This window comes from Oryx dammah, unplaced genomic scaffold, assembly GCF_014754425.2.
Source record: "Oryx dammah isolate SB20612 unplaced genomic scaffold, SCBI_Odam_1.1 HiC_scaffold_1, whole genome shotgun sequence".
Classification (NCBI taxonomy): domain Eukaryota; kingdom Metazoa; phylum Chordata; class Mammalia; order Artiodactyla; family Bovidae; genus Oryx; species Oryx dammah.
In genome coordinates this window covers 37171861-37184509 of record NW_024070185.1, presented here as the reverse complement: position 1 = coordinate 37184509, position 12649 = coordinate 37171861, and the positions used below count along the sequence as shown (strand labels likewise).

Here is a 12649-nt window from a genome sequence, read left to right as displayed (position 1 = left end):
AAAAAGCAAGAGAGTTCCAGAAAAACATCGATTTCTGCTTTATTGACTATGCCAAAGCCTTTGACTGTGTGGATCACAATAAACTGTGGAAAATTCTGTAAGAGAGAAGAATACCAGACCACCTGACCTGTCTCTTGAGAAACCTATGTGCAGGTCAGGAAGCAACAGTTAGAACTGGACATGGAACAACAGACTGGTTCCAAATAGGAAAAGGAGTACATCAAGGCTGTATATTGTCACCCTGCTTATTTAACTTTTATGCAGAGTACATCATGAGAAACGCTGGGCTAGAAAAAGCACAAACTGGAATCAAGACTGCCAGGAGAAATATCAATAACCTCAGATATGCAGATGATACCACCCTTATGGCAAAAAGTGAAGAAGAACTAAAAAGCCTCTTGATGAAAGTGAAAGAGGAGAGTGAAAAAGTTGGCTTAAAGCTCAACATTTCAGAAAACGAAGATCATGGCATCGGGTCCCATCACTTCATGGGAAATAGATGGGGAAACAGTGTCAGACTTTATTTTTTGGGGCTCCAAAATCACTGCAGATGGTGACTGCAGCCATGAAATTAAAAGACGCTTACTCCTTGGAAGGAAAGTTATGACCAACCTAGATAGCATATTCAAAAGCAGAGACATTACTTTGCCAACAGAGTTCCGTCTAGTCAAGGCTATGGTTTTTCCTGTGGTCACGTATGGATGTGAGAGTTGAACTATGAAGAAGGCTGAGCGCCAAAGAATTGATGCTTTTGAAGTGTGGTGTTGGAGAAAACTCTTGAGAGTCCCTTGGACTGCAAGGAGATCCAGCCAGTCCATTCTGAAGCAGATCAGTCCTGGGATCTCTTTGGAAGGAATGATGCTAAAGCTGAAACTCCAGTACTTTGGCCACCTCGTGCGAAGAGTTGACTCATTGGAAAAGACTGATGCTGGGAGGGATTGGGGGCAGGAGGAGAAGGGGACAACAGAGGATGAGATGGCTGGATGGCATCACTGACTCGATGGACATGAGTTTGAGTAAACTCCAGGAGTTGGTGATGGACAGGGAGGCCTGGCGTGCTGTAATTCATGAGGTCTCAAAGAGTCAGACATGACTGTACAACTGAACTGAACTGAAAGTACGTGGTTTCTGGCATGTTTTTTGAAATGAATCAGGCCTTTAATATAGTCTCCATTCTTCTAATAGAAGCCTTTCATTATTGATAACCAATTCACTGACTTAATGTCCTGATGGACAGTATCACTTCCTACTTCCTCATTCAGTTCTTTCACTTCATTTGAAGATGTTCAATACTTAATACAATTATTATATTTGGTCGGTGCCAATGTTTCTGTATATCAGACATTGTACAGATTCTTAAGAAAACTCGAGCTTCTTTTCAGGCAACAGTTAACCTATTTAATTTTAGACTGACCTTTTTTTCTGACAATAAAGTATTATTTAAACAAAGAGAAGGTTAAAAATTGACCTGTCTGATATTGTCTTCTACTGAGCTGTTAACATAGGGAAAGGCTTCTCTTGGAGGAGAAGCAAGGGAGGCTTCCTGGAGGAAATTATATTTTGGCAGAAACCTGAAGAATCAGTTCACTTCAGTTCAGTCACTGAGTCGTGTCCGACTCTGCAACCCCATGAATCGCAGCATGCCAGGCCTCCCTGTCCATCACCAACTCCGAGTTCACTCAGACTCACAGCCATTGAGTCAGTGATGCCATCCAGCCATCTCATCCTCTGTCGTCCCCTTCTCCTCCTGCCCCCAATCCCTCCCAGCATCAGAGTCTTGTCCAATGAGTCAACTCTTCGCATGAGGTGGCCAAAGTACTGGAGTTTCAGCTTTAGCATCATTCCTTCCAAAGAGATCCCAGGACTGATCTGCTTCAGAATGGACTGGTTGGATCTCCTTGCAGTCCAAGGGACTCTCAAGAGTCTGCTCTAACACCACAGTTCAAAAACATCAATTCTTCAGTGCTCAGCTTTCTTCACAGTCCAACTCTCGCATCCATACATGACCACTGGAAAAAACATAGCCTTGACTAGATGGACCTTTGTTGGCAAAGTAATGTCTCTGCTTTTGAATATGCTATCTAGGTTGGTCATAACTTTCCTTCCAAGGAGTAAGCGTCTTTTAATTTCATGGCTACAGTCACCATCTGAAGTGATTTTGGAGCCCCCCAAAATAAAGTCTGACAGTTTCCACTGCTTCCCCATCTATTTCCCATGAAGTGATGGGACCAGATGCCATGATCTTTGTTTTCTGAATGTTGAGCTTCAAGCCAACTTTTTCACTCTCCTCTTTCACTTTTCATCAAGAGACTTTTTAGTTCTTCACTTTTTGCCATAAGGGTGGTATCATCTGCATATCTGAGGTTATTGATATTTCTCCTGGCAGTCTTGACTCCAGCTTGTGGTTCTTCCAGTCCAGCGTTTCTCATGATGTACTCTGCATAGAAGTTAAATAAGCAGGGTGACAATATACAGCCTTGATGTACTCCTTTTCCTATTTGGAACCAGTCTGTTGTTCCATGTCCAGTTCTAACTGTTGCTTCCTGACCTGCACATAGGTTTCTCAAGAGGCAGGTCAGGTGGTCTGGTATTCTCTTCTCTTACAGAATTTTCCACAGTTTATTGTGATCCACACAGTCAAAGGCTTTGGCATAGTCAATAAAGCAGAAATCGATGTTTTTCTGGAACTCTCTTGCTTTTTCCATGATCTGGCGGATGTTGGCAATTTGATCTCTAGTTCCTCTGCCTTTTCTAAAACCAGCTTGAATATCTGGAAGTTCATGGTTCACGTACTGCTGAAGCCTTGCTTGCAGAATTTTGAGCATTACCTTACTAGCATGTGAGATGAGTGCAATTGTGTGGTAGTTTGAGGATTCTTTGGCATTGCCTTTCTTTGGGATTGGAATGAAAACAGACCTTTTCCAGTCTTGTGGCCACTGCTGAGTTTTCCCAATTTGCTGGCATATTGAGTGCAGCACTTGCACAGCATCATCTTCCAGAATTTGAAATAGCTCAACTGGAATTCCATCACCTCCACTTCTTGAATAAATAGTAGTAAACAAAGTCAAAGTGAAAGTCACTCAGTCCTGTCCAACTCTTTGCAACCCCATGGAGTATAGTCCATAGAATTCTCTAGGCCAGAATACTGGAGTGAGTAGCCTTTCCCCTCTGCAGGGGATCTTCGCAACCCAGGGATCAAACCCAGGTCTCCTGCATTGCGTGCGTATTCTTTCCCAGCTGAGCAACAAGGGAAGCCAAAGAATACTGGAGTTGGTAGCCTATCCCTTATGCAGTGGATCTTGCAGACCCAGGAATTGAACCTGGGTTTCCTGCTTTGCAAGTGGATTGTTTACCAACTGAGGTATCAGGGAAACATTAGTTCAAATTAATTTACAAATGAATGACTTGACAGTTTGACATCTTTGTGTTTCTACCAGACCAGCTTGTTTGACTTATGTTAGGTATAGTGAGTCAAAAAAAGAAAAATGGTGTAACTGGACATGATTTTATTCTTTCCTACTCATTTTTTTAAAATCAAGTGAATTAAACAGAAACCATGTTATCATGTAGATCAAAATAGCTTTACTTGGCCACAGATTTTTTTTTTTGTTCTTTACTAAGAAATATGATTTCTACTCAAGCAAATCATGGCAAAAATAACTCTGTCGAATCACTGTTTCTTAGCTCCATGTTAAGTCACTGGAGCTTGAAGTTTTCTTTCCTTAGTACTCCCACAAGTATGTGAACACAGTCTTTGCAGTTTTGTGATGCTTTGATGATTTTCAGGATTTTCACTCTGCCTATTTTGGCGTATTTTCTCGTTTATTTAACAAATTCTTATGGAGGGTGCTCTCTCTATTGGGTGTCATTATAAAGAGTCACCTAACAAATTTCTGCCAGCACTCACTGAGCTAACAGTTTAGTGAAGACAGCAGAAGGAATTCAACAAATAGTTAACAAGAGTAACAAGACGGAAGTAACTGAGCAGGGGATTAGGAGATCCCTCCTTGTGGAATCAGCATTTACGCTGAAATATCAAGGATGTGTTCCTTTTAGAGGGAAACTCATGGAAGGTGGGATTTACAGAATTCAATTGATTCAATCTCAGATGAGAGGAAGAGTATACCTTCTAACCTGAGCTAGAAGCTGAAGGAGTACAGGTTTGGGAAGAAGACATGAGTTCAGTCTTGTACATATGTTTGAGATTCCTGTGGACTGTCAGACATGACAGAAGTTAAATGTTTGAGTCAATGATCTTCTAAGAATCAAGGTAGTGCATCAGATGCCCAGCAAACAGGTATGGAGAGAGGAGTGAATAGGCCCTACTACAGAAATTACAGTGTTTAAGGAGTGTGAAAAAGATGCCTGTAAAAGAAAGCTAAGGATCAGGTTGAGATGGAGGGCAATGAGGAGACTGTCTGGTTATAGAAACCACAGAAGAAGCTGTTTTAGGCACAATCAATTATGTTGAATGCATCCAAGAAGTTAGGCGAACCAAGGACTTTGAATTGTCCATTAGATTTTGTGAGAGGGAGGTATCAAAGCAACAAGCTTTATGTTGTGGCAGGTGAGAGTCTTCTCAACTCCACTTAACGTCTTGCGTCTGCAGGTTCCACTTTACAGGATGTTCTTCCTGTTGTAGTAGTGCTCTGCAGCACATGGACCTGTTCGTGATCCTAATCAGGTGTATGGAGCAGTCTCCATGCTGCTTTGCTGTTTTTACCTCTGCCAACTCTTGCCTTAAGGCTTCTTCTCACTACTAATTTCATTAATCATACAACTAATTCTCTCAGTGTCTGTACTACTCACAGTCTACAATTCTCCCTTCCCACATTCCCACTTCATACTCATATCTTTTTATATTGAATGAAAGTATCTGACCTTGTGTTTTGTTTTATTTTCATTCTGTCTCTGTAGAAAGTGTATTAAATTACTGGAAAAATACTGAAAGTCAAAAACATTTTATGAAATAGTTCCTGAATAAGTTGGATGTTATTGAATAATTCAAATTGTTCTATTTTTCATTTTCAATATTTTGAGTGTGAAATTTTCCTTTCATTGTGTGTTTCATCAAAACCAGTTCTTTGAAAGGCCCCTGGAATATGGCTTTGCACTAAAGAATGTTCTCCATTAAGTTCTTGAGCTGGGTTTGTGATGGATTCAAATGGATGTCCACAGGGCAGCTACTGTGGACCTTTTGCTACTGTGAACCTTTAATAATCACTGGGGAAATTTCAAATCAATGTGTAGAGACTTCCCAGACAAATAAAACCATTGAACATGTCTGGTATTTTCTTTCTTTTTTTTTTTGCTCCCTATTAAGAGTTCTATAGATATGTTGATCCTCCTCAGTAGTTTTGGTGTTATTCTCAGAAAAATAAATTCTGCAGAGTTTGACACCCCATTATTATTAGATAAGTTGGAGGGATCTAATCTTCACAGGCTTGGGCAAAGCTGTCAAAATCATTTAAAGGCGATCACCTGGGAGAATAGATAAAGAAATTTTATATAGACAGCTTGAAGGAAAAAAAAAAAACCACCAAATAACCTGTAACTATTGAAAAAAAGATATTAGTGCAGTAAACTGGGAGTACAAGCTTGAGGTTGAAAATAAAAAAGTTGTTTAGATATTTAGTTAAAAATTCTAGGCCAACAGAAGTCATTGCATTACTCTTTGGCCATGTTTTCTTATGGAGTTTTTCATAAAATTGTAATGAGTAGTGATAAGTATATCTTTATTATGTAAAGGGAGTCATCTTGGAGTGAAAAGTATATGCCAATCTAAGACACATAAAAATGCCAAAAATAGAGGGCTTTCCCTGGTGGCTCAGTGGTAAAGAATCCACCTCCCAATTCAGATGACTCGGGTTCGATAGCTGGTCCAGGAAGATCCCACATGACACAGAGCGATTAAGCGCATGTGCCGCGACTGTTGGGCCTGTGTGCTAGAGCCCCGTAGCTGTGACTACTGAGCCCATGTGCAGTAACCACTGAGGCCAGCATGGCCTAGACCCGTGTTCCGCAACGAGAGAAGCCACAGCAGTGAGAAGCCCCTGCACCACTAGAGAGTAGCCCTAGCTCGCCACAGTAAAGACCCAGTGCAGCCAAAAATAAATACATAAATGCAGTTACTTTTTTAAAAGTGCCAAAAATATAAAGTCAATGTGGGGAAGATAAAGGAATACATTTTACAGCACTGTTTTCTGTTTTTCTGGAAAGCCAGCAGTTATCGTAATAATTTTCCAACACTATTTGCCCATAGAAAGACCCAAGTGATACTTTTGTGAAGAGTGTTCTTATAAAGAGCTTCCTGCTTATCCCTGTATTAGAACAAAGCCTGCCATACTCTGTTTCCAGCCATCCTGTATACAGAAATGGACTCCTAGAACTAAAGGGAACCGAGTTGTATGTGTGTGCCTCTGTTGTGGAATTCTAGTCCCTACCTCTCCACACACCAGTTTCTGCGTCACAGGTTCCCCCAGCAGTGGCGTTCTTGATGCAAGGATAATGACAGTTCCCTCCAGGAGATGCACACACCCAGAACACTTTTGGGTGTCTCTCACCTTCCCATCTCTCTTGAACTGTTAAGAGAGAGTCCTTCAGGAAGTTCCTGATAGTTTTAATTTAAAATAAAAAAATAGACTGTATGGGGATATTTAGATAAATAGTGCTGACTTTTATTACATGACTGGAATAATTGTGTGACATTTGTTTCTGCCCTAGGAGTGCTGTCTTTGCAATTTGAGAGGGGGTGCTCTTAAGGAAACGAAGAACAATAAGTAAGTAGTGCGTTAATTGTGTGGAATGTCATCAGTTCCTTCTCCTCGGTTGAGTGTTGAACTTCTGGGTTTATAGCGTGCTTTGCTTCTCATTGTTGTACACATTTGTTCCACAGCTTTGTTTTTATTAATAAGTTAAAATGTTTGATCTTTTTTAAATAATTTTTAATTGGAGAATAATTGCTTTACAATGTTGTGTTGGTTTCTGCCATAAAACAGCATGAGTCAACCGTAAGTATACATATATCCCCTTCTCCTTGAACATGCCTCCCACCCTCTTCCACAGCTCTTGCTGTTCAGGTGCAAGGTAGAGATTTTGTACATGTTTCCAGAAACCATTACTGACAGCACATTCACCTCTGCTGGGGAAAGGTGTTCTCAGTCTGCGTCTGTTCTGTGTTTGACATCATAAGGAGTAACCCCTCTTTCACTAACAGAGCTTGAAGATAGCCCGTATTCTTGTGCCATTGGAATTCTTGTTTTTAATTTGATGAATGCTGTTGTTGTAATAAAAGCAGAATATGCCTGAAAACAATGAAATCTGTTATCTTCAGATAAGTAAAATCAATTATAATCATAGTATTAGAACAAAACCATTTACTTTTAATACCAGTAAATTAACAAGAAAGTGTATATTCTAAAATAGAAACACAGGGAGAAAAGATCGATTTTACAGTTTAAAGGGGACAGTTGGAAAATATGAAGAGACTCATAAGTGAACAAAAAAGATGGGTAATGTTTTTCTATGGCAGCAGCTGAAATGTATTTTTGCATGAATTTTATCTTTATGACCCAATTTAATCATTTAAGATGGGGCCAAAGCAAATTATAGGTTCCTATAAATTAGGAACTTATAGAAATGATTTAGGTATAGGTTGTATTATGGCACTTGGGAGCCACATCCAGCCCCAAGATATGTTTTATTTGACTGACACCATTTTATGAATTTAATTCAGATTTTAAAAGTTGAGAGTTATATGAAAATCCAGATTTTCATCTTTACTGGATAAATGATTGTGCATCTTTATATGACAGTAACCAGTTAGGATGAGAACCTGGCCTAAAGAGAATAGACCTTCTCTAGGTCACCATGCTTTACCAGTATATGTTTATTTGGTTTCATTCTGCCTGGCCCCATGGACACTGGAGTTGAGACTCCTGGAGTAATGTAATGTCATGTAATCATGTGCATGCAGACATGTTTCTGACTGATTATAAGGGAGAATAAAAGCATTCATCGTTTCTGTGTTGGTAAAGTTTAGTCTAAGAGACTGTGTTTGCTCAATTTTGGATGTGCATCTCTTAGTCTTAGTTAATGTGATTGACACTATGCTAAAAACTATTGACTGGTTCTGGGACTGTTCCATGAGTGGTGCAGACTGCCAGATGATTTAGGCAGTTCCTGCAAAGATGGAGGCAATAAGGACTTCTCTTCCTTCCCTTGGACTAGGACAAAAAGAAGTAATGTTTGCTATAAATTATAGCGTTTATTTAGATATGAAAGAGTGCCCTGTTGGGATTGATACTTACTCTGTCTCCTGGTGGTCTTAAAAGCAGGATGGAGTCTTATGTTATCTGAGTGAAATAACATGCTTTGACTTAAAAATAAGTTGACAAATTTGATAATTCTTTCAAAATCTCTTTAAACCTCGAGTCTTTATGTTTGTTTGAGGCGTAAGATTTATGAGAAACTTAATAGTGTTAATGAGGACGTTGTCATTTTTCTGGAGTGATTCAGAATTTGAAAGGAGATACAGAAGGTTTTGAGTAACCTCCGGGAGTTGGTGATGGACAGGGAAGCCTGGTATGCTAGTCCATGGGGTTGTAAAGAGTCTGACATGACTGAGCAACTGAACTGAACTGAACTGAGCACAAGGGTTTTAGTAGGAAACAAGGGAACAAGTTAAATTTCATTTCCCCTTATCTCTTGGTTCCTCTGATTATAGTAGGATTGCAATAAGAAACAGTTTAATGAAAGACTTAATCTGTATTAATTCTTCTAGAGAATTTTTGCTATTTGTTCTGGTTTGCTTCATGACATCAGAATTATGTAAAAAGATTATATGGTATACTCATTTCATTTTCATACCTTGTATTAATTGAACTAATCTTTTGCCACATATTAATTATCTTAAGTATATTAAACACCTCTATAATTCATGTCAAGTGAAATAGCAGACATACATCTCAGTATTTTTCAGGTCACATGTAGAAACGTATAAATAAAATGATAGTAATTCTTTGGTCTTCACCTAGTTCTTCCTGTCACCATGGTGGGCAAGAGTGGCATTGAATCTATCCAGGTATCATCCAATAGCTTTAAAGTTCAGAGAGTCTGTTTGTGATGGACATAGGTGCTCTGGGCTTGCTTTTTCATCTGTGTGTTTCCCATGCATGTGAATTGTCACCTCCTGGTGAAGTACAGGCCGTGTTAAGTTTAGGGAATATTTGTTTACATTTCTGTCTCGTTTCCTGTAGGTGGGCCCACGTCATGTGCGCCGTTGCAGTCCCAGAAGTCCGGTTTACTAATGTCCCAGAAAGGACACAGATAGATGTAGGCAGAATACCTTTACAGAGGTTAAAATTGGTGAGTGCCAATACTTTTTTTTTCCTCATAAATTAGTGTTAATTTCAAGTTCTGAATATGTCTATTCATGCACATACTTTTTTCTTAGCTTCATTGAGTTATTCTGCATTTTTTATTCTTTTAGCCTAAATTACTTAGCTGTACGTATTCTTTTTCTGTTGTATTGTAAGTATGCATATAGCTTTCTACGAATTATGTCTTCAGTGAGGCAGAGGAATACTGCATTTCATGAATTAATGTGACTTTTCAATCTCAAGGCTTTTGGTGAAGTTTGTTAGTAACTGAACCCAAATTATCCAAATATCTCTGTTTGAATTGCTTAGTCTTTCTGTCTCTTCCCTGTCTTTGGTTGGCCTTGACTTAGAAAAATGAGTCTAACTTGATTTCATCATCTCTTCACCAAGAAGAGACTTGCAGAGAAACTTTGATTATTCCCAAGGGATTTTCTCACCAACAGATAAAGTTCATCTAAATTGCCCAACTCTCTGGCTGGTTATCTTCTCATTGTTTCTCTTTGTTAGATGGTTTTTGTTTTGTTTTTCTCTTTTTTCATGAAAAGGTAGGCCTTTAGTGTCCTCCACACTAAAGTTATCTTGGAGTTCTGTTAAATTGTGAGCCAACAGATTACTAGTTCAGGCTCTTAATGTTTCATATTCAATGAGAATTTTTCCTACAGGTAAATTGCATGACTTTCAGATGTTGAAGCATGTCTTACAAGTGGACTTAATACCCTGTAATTTCTTTAGTCCTTGTTACTTCTGGTTGGGGTCTTCCCACTGTCTCCGACGCTGAGCTGTGCCTCTCCACCTGAGCGTTTCTTTCTTTGTCATCAGTAGTCTCTCCACCACTGCGTAGCAGCGTGTTTTGTCTCTGGACTTCTGTCTCAGGAACTTAGACTCTCTTCTACTGTCTTTCAGCAAACGCTGTTATTTTCCACTATAGCTCCATTAAGAATTTCACATAGCTAGAAAATATGTGGCCCTTTCTACGCCTGATGATTGCTGTCGGCAGATATGAGATCATCTGCCAGCATGATCAGAGTGTGGTAATGGAAGTTTTGAGAATGAGATGGAAATAACTGGGGCATTTAAATGGCCCTTCAAAGTTGACGGTGACTATCAGAAGAAGGTTGTTCAGCTCATGAATGTCTAAAGGAAAATGTTTACAACCTTATATCTTGATCACCAGTTTAAAAAGAAAAACTAACCTTGACATGAGAGAGAGGCAGAAGTAGTGTCTTCTGTGACTGTGCCAACTGCTGTGTTTCTGCTTGATTTCAAGAAATCTCATATGTAGCCTTAATTTTGTCCTCTCTTTTGTCTTACTGTGCTGATACTTTGTTTATAAGTGCAGTTTGAGTGCAAAAATTTTAACACCCCAAAGCTTGAAAATTGGTACAGAAAAAAGAAAAAATACAATAAATCCTACATCACATTACATTTTATACGCAAACTGCTTTTCATCTATTGCTTTTTACTTATATAAACTTGTTTTTATTATTCAATTGATACATATTCTATCTGTGGATACTGTTTGGGTCTTTATGATTAGGACAGAATGCATTAGTTTTGTCCATTAAAAATTATAAAAAATATCTTTCATTGGAGGAAAAACAACCTACCAATAAGAAAGAAAGAAAAAAATTGCCAGAATTAGGATTGTAAGGCAGGTTATAAAGAAAAATGTTAAGTTCATTACATCCTACAAAACGTAATGCTTAGTGTGACAAATACTAACAAATGTCTTACATTTTAATTTTTTTTCTGATTTGCAAGTAATACGTATTTGTAGAAATTCCAACACTGCATTTAACACCCACCTTTGGGTATCTTTCCTAAAAGATGGTTTCTGTTATCACATTAAGGCCCCCTGGAATAAGTGGTCACTGCTCTTGATGCTTCCCTTTAAGGACCTGTGTACCGGCTACTCTTGTCTACAGATTGTCCTTAGTGATCTGTTTTCACCAATACCAGTCTCAGAGGGGTTTTAATGGAACAACAGGGAGGGCCAGCATGGATCATTTCAGTGCCAGCCAAGAAACTGTATCTAGAAATCTGAAATCTGATGATGGCCTCCAAAAATGGCAAAGGTTGCCACCTTGACTGTGTCTGTTGCATATTCTTTTGAAGTTTAATTAATCAAATAAGTGTACATCCAGCCAGAAGTAAGAGCAGTAGTTTCATGTAGTATTTCATCTCAGCCGGCCTAAGTCTAGATGGAGTATTTTACCGTGTCTGTTTAGTGAATGTGTGTGTGTCTGCTCGTGTCAGTAGTCCTTTTCTGGATGCTAGATTGTTCATCTGCTTTCTTATTCACACAGATGAGGGGGTGGGGATAGGAATTAGATGTTTGTGTCAGTGTATTTCACCAAACAGTTATTACCTTACCTTACCAAATAGTTGGGGCGCATTTTTGAGTAAGACTTTGTTCCTGTCGTCTAGCATCTCGTAGTCTAGACTGGGCTTTTTTTGGCTTTGGCTCTGTTGATCTTTTAGGTAAGTTAATTGTTGTAGATGGCTGTTATGTGTGTCATAGATCGCAGCATCCCTGACCAAACAGGTGAAGCCAAAAGGTATAAACTTCTAGTTATAAGGTAAGTAAGCACTGTGGATGTACATCATGACTATAGCTGAGACTGCTGTGTATTGTGTAGGAAAGTTCCTAAGAGAGTAAATCCTATGAGTTCTCATCACAAGAACAATTTTTTTCCCTTCTTAAATTTCTTTTTGTTGTATCTATATGAGAATGTTAGCTAGACATACTGTGGTATTCATTCACAATATATGTAAATCAAACCATCATGCAGTATGCCTTAAACTTATACAGTGACGTACGTCAGTTACTTCTCAACAAAACTGGAAAGAAAGTACGCAATGCCAGCTATATCCTGGGAGGTAAAATCACCCCCATATGAGAACCCCCTGGTCCACAGAGAAGACATACACATCATGAGAAAATTTCTGTCATTTTCAGGAAGATAATATCTTTGTTAAAAGAAGTAAGTGGCAGTCTGGCAAAATAGAAATTCTTAATTGCTTTTAAAAAGCATCCCTAGAGGTTTTTTATTCTTTTTGGCTGATTGTTTAAATTTCTTATTTGTGAATAATGCAATAACATTTGGCAACATATATGTAATTTGCTACTGTACAATTATTAATTTTATGATCCAGTTTAGTATTTTAACATTACCTGTTCTTATAGACGAAGAAGGAAATGGCAACCCACTCCAGTATTCTTGCCTAGGGAATCCCGTGGACAGAGGAGCCTGGTGGGCTACTGTCTA

General features: G+C 38.8%; 1 protein-coding gene across 1 annotated transcript in view; it reads left to right on the top strand.

Annotated features, from left to right (window-relative positions):
* Positions 1-12649, top strand: part of LOC120863043 (lysine-specific demethylase 4C) — a 404602-nt gene that overhangs the window by 271496 nt on the left and 120457 nt on the right. The window contains exons 16-17 of the mRNA XM_040239292.1: positions 6724-6779; positions 9258-9366. Coding sequence (XP_040095226.1) covers positions 6724-6779; positions 9258-9366 — 165 coding nt within the window. The remainder of the gene's footprint in view (positions 1-6723; positions 6780-9257; positions 9367-12649) is intronic.